This window comes from Triticum urartu, chromosome 2A, assembly GCF_056163025.1.
Source record: "Triticum urartu cultivar PI428250 chromosome 2A, HENAU_Tu73, whole genome shotgun sequence".
Lineage (NCBI taxonomy): Eukaryota > Viridiplantae > Streptophyta > Magnoliopsida > Poales > Poaceae > Triticum > Triticum urartu.
The window spans coordinates 45303869-45319048 of record NC_141874.1 but is presented as its reverse complement, the minus strand read 5'-3'; the positions used below and the strand labels follow the sequence as shown (position 1 = coordinate 45319048).

Sequence of the window (15180 nt, the reverse complement as noted above, 5' to 3'; positions counted from 1 at the left end):
CACCATACTATCTAGTGGGAAGAGTAGGAAGATCCCCAATCTCCTCCATCACCATCTAGCTCTAACCTTCAGGTACATGTTCCATTATTTGTTTTCCTGCCTTATTCTATCATCGGGCTTCTGGTGCTTTTAGTTTCATCATGAGGCTTCTGGTGCTTTTAGTGTCCACACTTTACATCCATGAGAATTTTAGAGGTGGATCTATACCAGTATAGGGTGGAAGTATCCATTTTAATTTGATCTGTTAATCAATATCTTCATGGTTGTCATTGTTAGCACCCATCTATATGCATTTATGTATTATTGCTGGCATGTTCATTGTTTATTTTCCATGTTGATGTTATCTAGGCGCATCGGTTTTTTCAGTCCTGCACATCATAGAAAAAGGAATGAACATGGGGAACTTTGCATGCATAGCACAATCGATCGTTCTCTGTCATTGTTTCATTTGAAATAGACAATTTTGTTTCATTGTGTTATGCGATGTTTAAATTATGAGTTTAGTAATATATTAAGATTTTGCTAGTTGATTCTTTTCAAGAATAACAATGTGCTAGCAAGTACTAATATGGCATGCGTGGATCAAGAAGAAAATATATTCATGTGTTTGTAATTCATTTAGGTGATCATGGAGCTCAAGGCCAAAGGATCCACCTCTATCAAGGCACTACTTGTAGAGGACATTGGAGTTTGTAGGTTGGTCCTCTCAACAATTCTGCTCAGACTTCACTGTGAGGTTACTCTAGCCATGAATGGGAAGGAAGCTGTTGATTTGTTCCTTGCGGGGAAAAAGTTTGACATTGTTTTGTTCGATAAGAATATGCCCATCATGACTGGTCCAGAGGCACTTAATTCTATATCATTGTATATGCAAGTATTTGGCATGTATATATATAAATATAATCCTCCTATTTACAAAAAAGACAATATAATATTTATATTGCTCGACAGGCAATTGTGAAGATTCGTGCTATGGGGGAAACTGATGTGAAGATGGTTGGGGTTTCTGCCGATGACCATGCCATGGAGGCGTTCATGAGTGCTGGTGCTGATTTATTTGTGCCCAAACCAATGAGGATGGAGGCTCTTGGCCCTATCATTCAGAAGGTCATCAAGAAGAAGAAGAATGACATGGTCTAGCGCAATTCATCTTGCTTAAGTGGTGGAGGAAATAATAATGTATGACTTTTCGATCTATGTTTGCTTCAGTCTCCGTTGTTGTGTTGCTTGTTCAAATGTATCGTTTGATTTCGAGAACTTCGTGTTAATGGCAAGACATCATTATCCATAATAATAAGGTGCCTATGATATATTGGATCGATATGAGCTATAGGTCTTTCTGTTTTTGGCCAAGGCTTCTCACCAACTCAGGTTTCATGTTGTGAGTCATGTACCCTTTTGAGAGGAAAATTATTCGACTATCAATATTTTTTAACTGTTATATGGTCCGGATTACTAGTTAATGGTCAGTGTGGCGTATCCAATTAATGACCGCTATTATTAATCCGTCACTGATCCTTTATATAAAACTATTGGCAAACATCCCCATATCTCTGCCATGTCCATATAAGTAAAATTAACTTGCCATGCACCCATCCATCTGCTTGAGAAAGGTTTCACTACTAGTGCGTCTACGGATTGCAGCAAGGTTCATAGACCCTTATTCGAAATCCTAGCATTTATGGTATTCTGCTGGTTGTTGTTTTTTGAGATAGCTTACCAGGCTTGCTGCCTGGTAGCATTTATGGTATTACCTCATTTATTTCCCGACCTTTCTCCTCTTGCAACATCAGCAAGCACCAAGCAGAAACCTGACATTTGGCTCTAGCCTCCCTGGTGTTGACGAGTTATACATTTAAAATATTACAATCTACTATGAGGTTTTCGAAGGAAGTACTGAGGAGTGTCGTGTCATCTCCTACTTCCAATGATTGAGATTAACACGCCATACATCCAATCGGGTTCAAGCAGAAGAGAGAGGGCACATGCGAGCTGCATATACGATGTAGGAAATAAGCCATGGCGGGGCTGAGAGCGTGCGCGTGTGTGTGCATGCGCTGGTCGCGTCAGGTCCGGCCCGTGGCGGGCTCGGGTGTGCGCGTGCGTGCCGAGTGTAGGTGTGCATGTGTGTGCGAGTCAGCGTGTGTGTGCGCGTGCCAGCGTGGGTTAGCCAGCGAGGGGTCAGGGGGAGAGGACCGCGTTGGGCGCGCAGCATGGCTGCGGCGATCGTGTGCGTGCGCGATCGGAGCGCGCAAGCCGGAGAGCGCAGGATGTGGCGAGTGGAGGTGGGCGCGTTCGAGCACGGCGCGGCGTGTCGGAGCTTGCGGGTATAAAACCCTCTCCACCCCTGTGTAACCGCTGAGGAGATCGAGTTCGAGCTTGAGGTGAAATACGACAAAGCCGTACATGCGGCGGGTGTTCGTGCGCCGGAAAATTTCTCTATGTTCTTCTTCCTCCTCTCCGAGCGTGTCTCCGGTGATCACCGTCGAGTGTCGTAGCCCGTGGCGCCAACATTTGGTATCAGAGCAAGGTGAGGGAGCTCGTCGATGGCGATGCCAATTGTGGCGCACGGCGGAGGCGCGGGCTCGGTGTCGATGCCGATGCCGATGCTCACGCCGGACAACTACATGGTGTGGGCGATCAAGGCGCACACAATCCTCGATGCCCACACTTTGTGGGAGGCGGTGGCGCCGGCGGGCGACGCGACGGTGAACGCAAAGAAGTGCAAGACGGGAAGTGCGATGATCCTCGGTGGGCTGCCGCAGGATGTGCTGCTGTCGGTGGTGACGAAGCTCACCGCCACAGAGGTATGAGACTCTCTGAAGGTGAGGTTCGTCGGGGCCGATCGGGTGCGGGCGGCCCGGCTGGCGACGCTCCGCGGCGAGTTCGATCGCTTGAAGATGGTGGATGGCGAGGGGCTGGACGCGTACGCATGGAGGTTGGCTGCGATGACGGCGCGGTATGCGAACCTCGGGGAGACGCTGCGCGATGCGGCGCACGTGAAGAAGCTCCCGGACACCGTCCCCGAACGCTTGTTCCCGGTCGTCGCCGGCATTGAGCAGTTCTGCAATGTCGATGAGATGGTGTTCAACGAGGTGCTCGGGTGGCTGCGTGCGTTTGATGAGCGGACGCGGCGCCATGGACAATACGGCGGCGAGCGCTGGGCTGATCAACTCCTCCTAACCATGGCGTAGTGGCGCGCGCGGGAGCGGCGCTCGGGACGACGACGACGACGGGCGGAGCATGGCATCGGGCAACGGCGGCAACAGACGCGGGCACTGCTACAAGTGCAGCGAGCGTGGCCATTTCAAGCGGGACTGCCCCCAGCTGCGGAGGAAGCCAGCAACGGAGCACGCGTTGCTGGCGGACGTCGGCGTCGAGGACGCCGGCCTCCTCTAGGTCGTGCCTTAGGGGGTGAAATGTAGGAAATAAGCCACGGCGGGGCTGAGAACGTGCGGCGTGTGTGCATGTCCTGGTCGCGTCAGGTCCAGCCTATGGCGGGCTCGGGTGTGTGCGTGTGTGCCTGAGTGTAGGTGTGCGTGTGTGTGCGAGTCAGCGTGTGTGTGCGCGTGGCTGCGTGGGTTAGCTAATGAGGGATTAGGAGGACAGGATCGCGTCGCGTGCGCAGCATGGCCGCGGCGATCGTGTGCGTGCACGATCGGAGTGCGCGAGCCGGAGCGAGCGGGGCGTGGCGAGTGATAGGTGGGCGCAATCGAGCGCGTCCCGGCGTGTCGAAGCTCGCGGGTATTAAACCCTCTCCACTCCTGTGAAATCACTGAGGAGATCGAGTTCGAGCTAGAGGTGAAATCTCCCGACCCCGACTCCTCCTCCCGACCCCGTACATCTCCAGCCCGTACATCTTGCCCGTAGGCTCTTCTTCTCCCGACCCCGACTCCTCCTCCCGACCCCGTGCGGCCGCCGCCGGGCCGCACCGGGCGGCCACATCCTGATCTTCCCTCGACTCCCCGTGCACCCCCCTTCCTCCGCCGCTGCCGGCAACATCGCTGGGCGAAGGCCCCGTGGCGCGGCGGCGACGGACCTCCTCTGGCGTCCTGAGATCTGAGGCGGTGGCAGCCTGATTTGGATCTCCCTCCCGATGAGGATGGCGGGCAGCGGCGGCCGGGGCGCGACGGGGGGTTTGGCTGCAGCCGGCGGGAGTAGTACGAGATGGCGGCAGCGGCGGCCGGGGCGCGTCCCGGGCTGCCGTTACGTCCTCAAACTGCTGCATCTCATCGGATTCGGCGATGGCTCGCTGAAGCACTCCGGGTCTGCATCACATCACAAGGATTATGGCGGTGGTGGTCATCTCCTACGTCGGAGGTGGTCGACCTGAGACTGGATGATCGGATCTCGTGATCTGTAATCTTGTCCCGGCTACGAGTCGGGGAGACATAGTTGCCGGTGAAAACCGAGCCGATGGCGGACGATGGCGGCGTTCTGCGCCGTTACCTTGATGAAGGCATCATTCTGTAACTACTGTCGACCCACTTGTGCTGCTCCGGGGGAAACCCTATGATATGGTTTTCCAGTTCGAACGATGACGGCACTGCGGTGTCGTTTCTCTCTTGGGAGCCTCGTTTGTGGAGCAGCGCTGGAAGTCAGAGGCAGGAGGTGGAGCGGCTTCGTCTTGCACGGAGCTTCGGTGGAGATGTCAAGTCATGCCTGACCGACAGGTGCTACACTTTGTCATGCCTGGTCGGCAGGTGCTATGCACGACAGATCTTCCAAGGACTTCAAGCTGTGTCGGCTGGTGGTACTTGACAGCATGGCGCTGAGGTGTATCAGTGGCGACCGCGACGTGCTCAGCTGTTTGCGCGCAGGGAGGAGGTGTCGTTGGGCGCCGTGGTGGCGTCGACGATAGCTAGACCAAGTAAGGTTGATGCATCAGTATAGTTCTGAAGATGGAGTGGTGGCAGTTGGCGGCGGCGGCCTCTGAGAGCACGCCAGACCAGTGTGTGCCCCATACCCGGCAAGTGGCTAGGTTGGGGTCTCAGGTCTTAGATGTTAGGCTTGGCTGCGATGTCTGTTTGGTATTAGGCCCAGGCTATCTGCGCCCCTTCATCAGCTGGATAGGTGTAGCGACAGTCTGTTGCTTAGACGGTGGCTTTAGTCTTACTGTTGTATCACTTTGTAAGGTCTTGTGAGAATAATTAATAAAGTGGCCGTATGCATCGCCCAGATGCAGAGGCCGGGGGTCATCCTCCTTTTCTAAAAAAAAAGAGGTGAAATACAGAAAAGCCGTATATGCGGCCGGCGTTCGGGCGCAGGAAAAATTCCCCGTGTTCTTCTTCCTCCTCTCCTAGCGTATCTTCCGTGATCGCCATCGTGTGCTGCAGCCCATGGCGCCAACAAACGAATTGATCAAAAAAGGAGCGAAGATTGCTACGGAAATGGAGAAGTAAACTTAGTTTAGGGATCTATTATCTCGTTGAGGAGGTCCTTCTTGAACAACCAAGGAGCACCACGAGCGATGTAGGGCTTGGGGCTGCCCCAAATAGCCTTCGACCATCTATGTCACTACATCTGGCCTCTACTTTAACTATTACTACTGGAATGAAAAATACACTACATATGTACAAAGAATAGTAATCCTTGATTTTCCTTTGCATGGCATAATTGAATATTACAAAGGAGAACACAAAGCTTACATAGAAATGATAACCAGCGGAAGTACGTGCATAAATCGGTAAACTACGGATTGTGACTGACAGGTGGGGCCTATTGACTGTTGAGTCAGCAGTCAACAGTTAGGTTGACTAGTCAAACCTGACCAATGGGACTCACTGCTTAGCGGGGTTTTGTCAGCATTTTAATTAGTTTAATTAACTATAATTAGGAGGTGGGGCCTAGTGGTCAGTGACAAGGGTTAATTAATAGGATATTATTTAAATTAAGTAAATGCTAATTTGGGGGCCGTGTGTGAGTGACATATTACACTTTTTGTTAGTGCTAAAAGACGTTCCTGGTAGGCCGGGCCCACGTGTCAGTGACTCAGGATAGTCCAAACGCGGTGGCGCGCCGGCGGTAGAGCTCCGGCGACCAGAAGAACGGTGGTGGGGTTCGGGATTGCGTCTTTAGCGGCCATTTTGCGCACGGAGGACGCATTTGAATCAGAGAAGCGGTGAGCGTGCAACGGTGGCATCGGTTCAACTGGAGATGGCCGGAGTTGGCATTGGCGTTAAGGCGAGGCGTCGGTTGGAGTTTGGGGTGGACGCTGGCGAGGCTGCGGAGGACGACAAGGCGAACAAACGGCGGCGTTGGGTTCCTAGGAGCTCCAGGAGCTCAATGTGGTGCTCGAATGCAAGCTTGGAAAGTAGTGGCCGCGGCGGTGATGCGAATGGTGGCAACGAGCACCGTCAATGGCCACGGAGCTAGCTAGGGGGCGCACACAAGCAGAAAGATAGAGAGGAAAGACGACGGGGCTCATAGTGAGACTATAGAGGTGCAAAGCGGGTTGGCGAGGCTCTGGTCGGTGAGCAGCGAGTGGCACGACAGAGCTTGACGAGGACATCGATTCCGGCGATGTAGGGGCTCCTGACTTGAGCTCGTGGCCGCAGGCGACGTGGGCGACGACGATGAAGATCCTAGACATGAACTCAGATGAGGAGGAGCTCGGTGGCCACGCGAAGGGGCATCATTAGGGTGAATTCACTATAGCTTAATTATAGGGGTGTTACAATACCTGTAGTATGATAGTGACATTATGTTGACATTTGAACAAATCTTGAAAATACCACTTGGATCCCCTCTTAATAGTGCGGAATCCTTGTAACTCAAAATTTATATAAAGGAGTCTACACTTCTTCTCTGTTGTCATCTTCTTGAGTCATATCTCGTTTGATGTGTCCATGATCCCTACATAATGATGCCAAGAAGACAAATATCATGTGTATTCACTTAGCAAATATAATTAGTCTCATGTATGTATTTTGTCATCAATATCAAAATTTGATTAAGAGCATGATTGCACTTTCACATTTGCTCATTAAATCTATAATCAAAACTTCTTATTGGTTCCATTTTGATTAGAGATGCATAAAATCACATAATGACCATCAAGAACATCATCTAAATTAATACCGTCTAGCCGCTGGGCCAGGCCCAGCCTAGACAGAGGTCGGCCATGTCTTTGATGGCAAACCATCGCCGGGGTATAGATCCGAGCAGCAAGAGGTAGATTCGGTACCTGCATGCGATGCGGAGGCGTGGCCATGGTTGTGCGAACCAGTACCCTGCCAATCCATGGCAAGGCGCAGTCACATGCGGCCGGATTTGCCAAATCCGGTAGCCGCATGCGCCAAATCCCGCAGCCGTAGGTATAGCAGTTGACCACCAGTGCAGGGGCGAGAGAGGCACATATCCGACCGTCGTGTTGTGGTCGATTGGGGTAGACTACGAGACAGTGAGTCAGCGAGGTGGCCGAGAAAATGCCGGCGGCGACTATAGCGGGGGTGGGGGCGAGGGGGAGGGGAGGAGGAGAAGAAAAAGGGACGACCATGTCTCCGACGGGCAGGCTAGGGGAGGACAAGGGCACGCGTCGCACTCGTCCGCCCGTGTCCTTTTCGATGCAAACGAGGCCCAAATTTGGACCGAAAATGGTTCAAAAGCGGACAGAAAAAGGACATCTGTTCATTTGCTCCCGCGTGTTGGGTCGCGTTTTGTGTCTGTTTAGCCCCAAACAGACGGGGACGGACCAGTTGGAGTCATGCGTTGGAGTTGGCCTTATATGGCCAGGTACTTTCTACGGCAACAAGCCTACCCGAGGTTCAAGTTCTACACATCGCATGGGTGCTCAAATATTTTCTATATTTAGTTCAGTATTTCTTACATTATTATTTCAATGCAATGACTTGGACTTTTACAATGAAGTGCCTATGGTGGCATTGTCAATGTCAATATCTATTGACTCAACATCACATTGCTGCTCCCAGTGGTAGGTATATGTGTTCGCCTTCATAGGTGTGTGTGTGTGTGTGTGTTGTGAGTTTATGCGTTGTAACATGTCTCTCAAAATAAAATATTAACTATAGTATATTGGCCAACATTCAAAATTTGGAAGTATAACTCATACAACTTCTAGTAACTTGATGACATATAGTTTAATACATGACCTTAGATATGAAACATTAAGTTGCATATAAACATCAATCGAGAATATTTATGTGGGGACATGAATCATTAATAAGAAAATATTCATGACCAATATTGATTTCTCCATTTATACTTGGGCGAAGATCGGTGCGGATTTTCTACGCGTGTGAAGGCAGTGGAGATAGGTTGTCCATTGGCCACACTTACCTTTTCCCATCTATAAATACCTTGTCATACGAGGCATACCAGCACCCAACCACCAGACTATCTAGTGGGAAGAGTAGGAAGATCCCCAATCTCCTCCAGCACCATCTGGTTCTAACCTTCAGCTACATGTTACATTATTTGTTTTCCTGCCTTGTTTTATCATCAGGCTTCTGGTGCTTTTAGTTTCATCGTGAGGCTTCTGGTGCTTTTATAGTGTCCATGCTTTACATCCATGAGAATGTTAGAGGTGGATCTATACCAGTATAGGGTGGAAGTATTCATTTTAATTTGATCTGTTAATCAATACCTTCATGGTTGTTGTTCTTAGCACCCATCTATATGCATTTATATATTATTGCTGGCATGTTATCCTGGCGCATCGGTTTTTTCAGCTCTGTCATTGTTTCATTTGAAATAGACAATTTTGTTTCATTGTGTTATGCGATGTTTAAACTATGAGTTTAGTAATATATTAAGATTTTGCTAGTTGATTATTTTCAAGAATAACAATGTGCTTGCAAGTACTAATATGGCATGCATGGATCAAGAATAAAATATATTCATGTGTTTGTAATTCATTTAGGTGATCATGGAGCTCAAGGCCAAAGGATCCACCTCTATCAAGGCACTACTTCTAGAGGACATTGGAGTTTCTAGGTTGGTCCTCTCAACAATTCTGCTCAGACTTCACTGTGAGGTTACTCTAGCCATGAATGGGAAGGAAGCTGTTGATTTGTTCCTTGCGGGGAAATTTTTTGACATTGTTTTGTTTGATAAGAATATGCCCATCATGACTGGTCCAGAGGTACTTAATTCTATATCATTGTATATGCAAGTATTTGGCATATATATATATACTACCATGTGGTAGTATATACTCAACTTTATTATTTTTATTATGTTCATATACTATATCTAAGATACTCCAAAGTGAGTTATATGAAAAAATTGCAAGTGAGCTCATAGTTTTATTGTATTTGTGAAATACGTACATATTTGTACGCGAAATGAAGTATGCATAAAATATGATATATACTACCAAAAAATAGTATATATACTACCTAAACATTCTTATATACTACATATAATCCTCTTATTTACAAGAAAAGACAATATAATATTTATATTGCTCGACAGGCAATTGTGAAGATTCGTGCTATGGGGGAAACTGATGTGAAGATGGTTGGGGTTTCTGCCGATAACCATGCCATGGAGCCGTTCATGAGTGCTGGTGCTGATTTATTTGTGCCCAAACCAATGAGGATGGAGGCTCTTGGCCCTATCATTCAGGAGGTCATCAAGAAGAAGAAGAATGAGATGGCCTAGTGCAATTCATCTTGCTTAAGTGGTGGAGGAAATAATAATGTATAACTTTTCGATCTATGTCTGCTTCAGTCTCCATTGTTGTGTTGCTTGTTCAAATGTATCATTTGATTTCGAGAACGTCATGTTAATGGCAAGACATCATTATCCATAATAATATGATACCTATGATATATTGGATCGATATGATCTATAGGTCTTTATGTTTTTGGCCAAGGCTTCTCACTAACTCAGGTTTCATGTTGTGAGTCATGTACCATTTTGAGAGGAAAATTATTTGACTATCAATATTTTTTAACTGTTATATTGTCCGGACTACTAGTTAATGGTCAGTGTGGCGTATCCAATTAATGACCGCTATTATTAATCCATCATTGATTGAGGGAGTCCTGGATTAGGGGGTGTTCGGATAGCCGAACTATACCTTCAAGCCGGACTCCTGGACTATGAAGATACAAGATTGAAGACTCCGTCCCGTGTCCGGAAGGGACTTTCCTTGGCGTGGAAGGCAAGCTTGGCGATACGGATGTTCAGATCTCCTACCATTGTAACCAACTCTATGTAACCCTAACCCTCTCCGGTGTCTATATAAACCGGAGGGTTTTAGTCCGTAGGACAACATACACATCAACAATCATACCATAGGCTAGCTTCTAGAGTTTAGCCTCTCTGATCTCGTGGTAGATCAACTCTTGTAATACCCATATCATCAATATTAATCAAGCAGGACGTAGGGTTTTACCTCCATCGAGAGGGCCCGAACCTGGGTAAAACTTCGTGTCCCCTGCCTCCTGTTACCATCCGGCCTAGACGCACAGTTCGGGACCCCCTACCCGAGATCCGCCGGTTTTGACACCAACATTGGTGCTTTCATTGAGAGTTCCTCTGTGCCGTCGCCGTCAGGCCCGATGGCTCCTACGATCATTAATGGCGATGTAGTCCAGGGTGAGACCTTCCTCCCCGGCAGATCTTCGTCTTTGGCGGCTTCGCACTGCGGGACGATTCGCTTGGCCATCTAGAGCAGATCGAAAGCTACACCCCTGGCCGTCAGGTCAGATTCGGAAGTTTAAACTACACGGCCAACATCTGTGGGGACTTGATCTTCGACGGATTCGAACCACTGCCGAGCACGCTGCACTGTCACGACGAGCATGATCTAACTCTGCCGCCGAACAGTGCCCTGGAGGCCGCACCCGCATCGGCTCCGACCACTAGTTCGGAGCCGACCGCGCCGATCGAGGATGGGCGGTTGGACGCCACCTCGGGGGCTGCGATCCCAACGGCGGTTGAGCCGAACACCAGCCCCGTACTCTGCAAGACTCATGACTCCATGGAGCCGGATTCTTCTCCGGACTCCGAACCCTCCGCGCCCCTACCGAGCGAATCCGATTGGGCGCCGATCATGGAGTTCACGGCCGCGGACGTCTTTCAGCACTCGCCTTTCGGCGATATCCTGAAGTCACTGAAGTCTCTCTCTTTATCAGGAGAGCCCTGGCCGGACTACGGTCAGCAAGGTTGGGGTACGGACGATGAAGAAATTCAAAGCCCACCCACCACCCACTTGGTAGCCACTGTCGATGATTTAACCGACATGCTCGACTTCGACTCCGAAGACATCGACGGTATGGACGCCGATGAAGGAGATGATGAAGAACCAGCGCCTACTAGGCCCTGGAAAGCCGCCTCGTCATATGACATATACATGATGGACACCCCAAAAGAGGGAGATGGCGATGGAACAGCGGAGGATGACCCCTCCAAGAAACAGCAAAAGCGCCGGCGTCAGCGGCGCCGCTCAAAATCCCGCCAACACAAAAACGGCGATTCCAGCACGGGAGATAATAATACCCCAGAAAGCGCCGAAGAACATCCCCCCGAGCAAGATTTAGCACAGGAGGATGGAGAAACCAGCCCTCATGAGAGAGCGACTGACAGAGAGGTCGAGGACGATAATTATATGCCTCCCTCCGAAGACGAGGCAAGCCTCGACGACGACGAATTCGTCGTGCCAGAGGATCCCGTCGAACAAAAGCGTTTTCAACACAGGCTTATGGCCACGGCAAGAAGCCTCAAGAAAAAACAGCAACAACTTAAAGCTGATCAAGATCTACTAGTCGACAGATGGACTGAAGTCCTTGCGGCCGAAGAGCATAAACTCGAACGCCACTCCAAGAGCTACCCAAAGCGCAGGGTGCTACCCCGATTAGAGGAGGAAGCACTCGACGCGGCCGACAGGCCACCTCGTGGCCGCGACAGAGAGGCCTCATGGCCCTCCACCCAAGCCGCACCCCGTACCAAGGCATGGGAATATGCGCCGGACTTACGTAATATGTTGGAGGAAAAGGCAAGGCAAACAAGATTGATCTACGGATCGCGTGGGCGCCCCACGGTTCGAGACGGTAACCATCACGCCGGTCACAAATTCGGCAGGGCCGAACACAGTAGACAAAGCTCATTGGAGCTACGTCATGATATAGCCCAGTACAGAGGCGCCACACACCCATTGTGCTTCACAGACGAAATAATGGATCATCAAATCCCCGAGGGTTTCAAACCCGTAAACATCGAATCATATGATGGCTCAACAGATCCCGCGGTATGGATCGAGGATTATCTCCGTCATATCCACATGGCCGCGCAGATGATTTCCACGCCATCAAATACCTCCCACTCAAGCTTAAAGGACCAGCCCGGCAGTGGCTTAACAACCTGCCAACAGGGTCAATCAGCCGTTGGGAGGACCTGGAAGCCGCATTCCTCGACAATTTCCAGGGCACTTATGTGCGACCGCCAGACGCTGACGACCTAAGCCACGTAATTCAGCAGCCAGACGAATCGGCCAGGCAATTCTGGACACGGTTCCTAACAAAGAAAAAAAATCAAATAATCGACTGTCCGGACGCAGAGGCCCTAGCAGCCTTCAAACATAATATCTGGGACGAGTGGCTTGCCCGGCACCTCGGACAGGAAAAGCCAAAATCTATGGCAGCACTCACGGCACTCATGACCCACTTTTGCGCGGGAGAAGACAGCTGGCTTGCTCGTAGCAACAATATGACCAAGAACCCTGGTCGTTCGGACACCAGGGACATTAGTGGCAGGTCGCGTCGCAACCAGCAGAAGCGCCGCATCAACGGCGACAATGCTAAGGACACGGCAGTTAATGCCGGATTCAGAGGCTCTAAATCCGGTTAGCGAAAAAATTCATTCAAAAGGAATCCTAGGGGCCCGTCCAGCTTGGACCGAATACTCGACCGCTTGTGCCAAATACATGGCACCCCCGAAAAGCCGGCCAATCACACCAACAGGGACTGTTGGGTGTTCAAGCAGGCAGGCAGATTAAGCACCGACAATGAAGACAAGGGGTTGCATAGCGATGACGACGAGGAGCCCCGGCCGCCGAACAACAATGGACAGAAGGGTTTTCCCCCACAAGTGCGGATGATGAACATAATATACGCCACCCACATCCCCAAAAGGGAGCGGAAGCATGTGTTAAGGGACGTATACGCGGTAGAGCCAGTCGCCCCAAAGTTCAACCCATGGTCCTCCTGCCCGATCACCTTTGATCGAAGAGACCATCCCACTAGCATCCGTCATGGCGGATTCGCCGCATTGGTTCTCGACCCAGTTATTGACGGATTTCATCTCACTAGAGTCCTTATGGACGGTGGCAGTAGCCTGAACCAGCTTTACCAGGATACAGTGCGGAAAATGGGCATAGATCCCTCGAGGATTAAGCCCACCAAAACGACCTTTAAAGGCGTAATACCAGGTGTAGAGGCCAACTGCACAGGCTCAGTCACACTTGAAGTGGTCTTCGGATCTCTGGATAATTTCCGAAGCAAGGAGTTAATCTTCGACATAGTCCCGTTCCACAGTGGTTATCATGCACTGCTCGGGCGAACCACATTCGCCAAGTTCAATGCGGTCCCGCACTACGCATACCTTAAGCTCAAGATGCCAGGCCCTCGAGGAGTAATTACGGTTAATGGAAACACCGAACGCTCCCTCCGAACGGAGGAGCACATGGCGGCCCTTGCAGCGGAAGTACAAAGCAGCCTCTCCAGGCAGTTCTCCAGTCCGGCCATTAAACGTCTGGACACCATCAAGCGCGCCCAGAGTAACCTACAACAAGACCGCCTGGCACGTTCCGAGCAGGCGTAGCAATACGGCCCCAACCCCAACCCTCGCAAAAAGGCGACGCCAGTACTTCGCGTACATAACTACGCTCTAGAAATACCATGGGCATAGGGGGAGGGGCACCATCACGGCACGCCCAAAACACGGTTTAAACTGCACCAGGGGCTGCCGATTTTTTTTACTTTTCTCTTACTTCCAGGACTCTACTCTTCGGAAGGCCGCTTCGGCAGTTCAATTGCCGCACAAACGATGCAAGAACCAAGGAAGGAGACAATCCATGCCGCATCACGGAAATCCCAGGTGGTCTCTATCACGAGCAGTATACCTGTTTCGCATACTATTCCGCAGCTTGCCCCTGGAGCAGACATGTTCAATAGGCCAACTTTTCGTTTCTCGCATTACTTGTATCGTTCTGCTTTGATCGCAGCTATTTTTAATAAACAACGCATAGCTATTGTCTATTTTTGCATTACCTTTTTATAAATAATTGTTCCTTAACGACATGTTGCACCCGTACAATCTGGTATGGCTAAAATACGCCAGGGGCTTCAGTACCCCTCAATATGGTGTGAGAAGTCCGAACACTTTCACAAGTGCGGCACCCCAAACTTATAGCATTATATGCATCGGCTCCGAATCATGTTTTGGGTCAATAGTTGGGTTTGCCCGGATCCTATGTTTTGGTGCCTTACGTTCCGCTATATCGGCTAAGGTAGCACTAGGAGAACCACTGCGATTGTGCCCCAGTTGAGCTGGGCCGAGCACCTCAGTGGAGAAAGCTAAAACTGACTGTCATGATGAAGCGAGAGCTGGTCGCTGTTCGAGAGGTTTTTTTGAGTCCCTAAAGACTTATGCCGCTTCGGGCGAGGAGTCGGCTCTGTCCGGCCAAGGCGTGGATAGCGCCCCGAAATCGGCCTTCCAAATACTAGGGGCTTCGCCGAAATTTAAAATTATAGAATTCTATGGCTAAGTGAGAGTGTTCACGTGTTATAGTCCGATTGCCTCATTCGCTGGGCTGAGCGCCTCCCTCGAAGGACCCAAACATGGAAAAAAGAGTGCTCAGGTTTATCCCCGAACACCCCAGCACTAGAGGCATGGGGGCAGAAGCCGACGACTCGCCATCTCTCAGAATTGATAAACAGCCGCACAGAAGGTAATATTTTAAATCCAAACAGCATTACTAAGCGCATATGAACAAGTTTCCAGCGCACAGGACAAAAACGAGCGAGTTTTACTCAAAAATTACATCCCTAGTACATTCATCCGCCACAAGGCGGGCACCCTTCAGAACATCCTTATAGTAATTTTCGGGCTTACGATGCTCTTTCCCCGGCGGTGTCCCATCCTTCACAAGCTTCTCAGCATCCAGCTTGCCCCAGTGCACCTTAGCACGGGCAAGGTGTTGGGGAACGTAGT

At 50.1% G+C, this 15180-nt stretch overlaps 2 protein-coding genes across 2 annotated transcripts; both read left to right on the top strand.

Annotated features, from left to right (window-relative positions):
• LOC125540831 (two-component response regulator ORR42-like) lies at positions 1–1321 on the top strand. The gene is made up of 3 exons (XM_048704375.2): positions 1–72; positions 623–844; positions 952–1321. The coding sequence occupies exons 2-3, from the start codon at positions 629–631 to the stop codon at positions 1138–1140; spliced, it is 405 nt and encodes a 134-aa protein (XP_048560332.2). The 5' UTR covers positions 1–72; positions 623–628; the 3' UTR covers positions 1141–1321.
• A 6940-nt stretch (positions 1322–8261) lies between these two features.
• LOC125540836 (two-component response regulator ORR42-like) lies at positions 8262–9884 on the top strand. Its single transcript, XM_048704380.2, has 2 exons — positions 8262–9103; positions 9436–9884. Exons 1-2 carry the CDS (start codon positions 8888–8890, stop codon positions 9622–9624), a joined length of 405 nt encoding a protein of 134 aa, XP_048560337.2. The 5' UTR covers positions 8262–8887; the 3' UTR covers positions 9625–9884.
• The last annotated feature ends 5296 nt before the right edge of the window (positions 9885–15180 follow it).

Coding starts and splice junctions, on each gene's coding strand:
- LOC125540831 (XM_048704375.2), top strand. CDS start 629: ATGGAGCTCAAGGCCAAAGGATCCACCTCTATCAAGGCACTACTTGTA. Junction 845..951: donor CCATCATGACTGGTCCAGAG/GCACTTAATTCT, acceptor ATTGCTCGACAG/GCAATTGTGAAGATTCGTGC.
- LOC125540836 (XM_048704380.2), top strand. CDS start 8,888: ATGGAGCTCAAGGCCAAAGGATCCACCTCTATCAAGGCACTACTTCTA. Junction 9,104..9,435: donor CCATCATGACTGGTCCAGAG/GTACTTAATTCT, acceptor ATTGCTCGACAG/GCAATTGTGAAGATTCGTGC.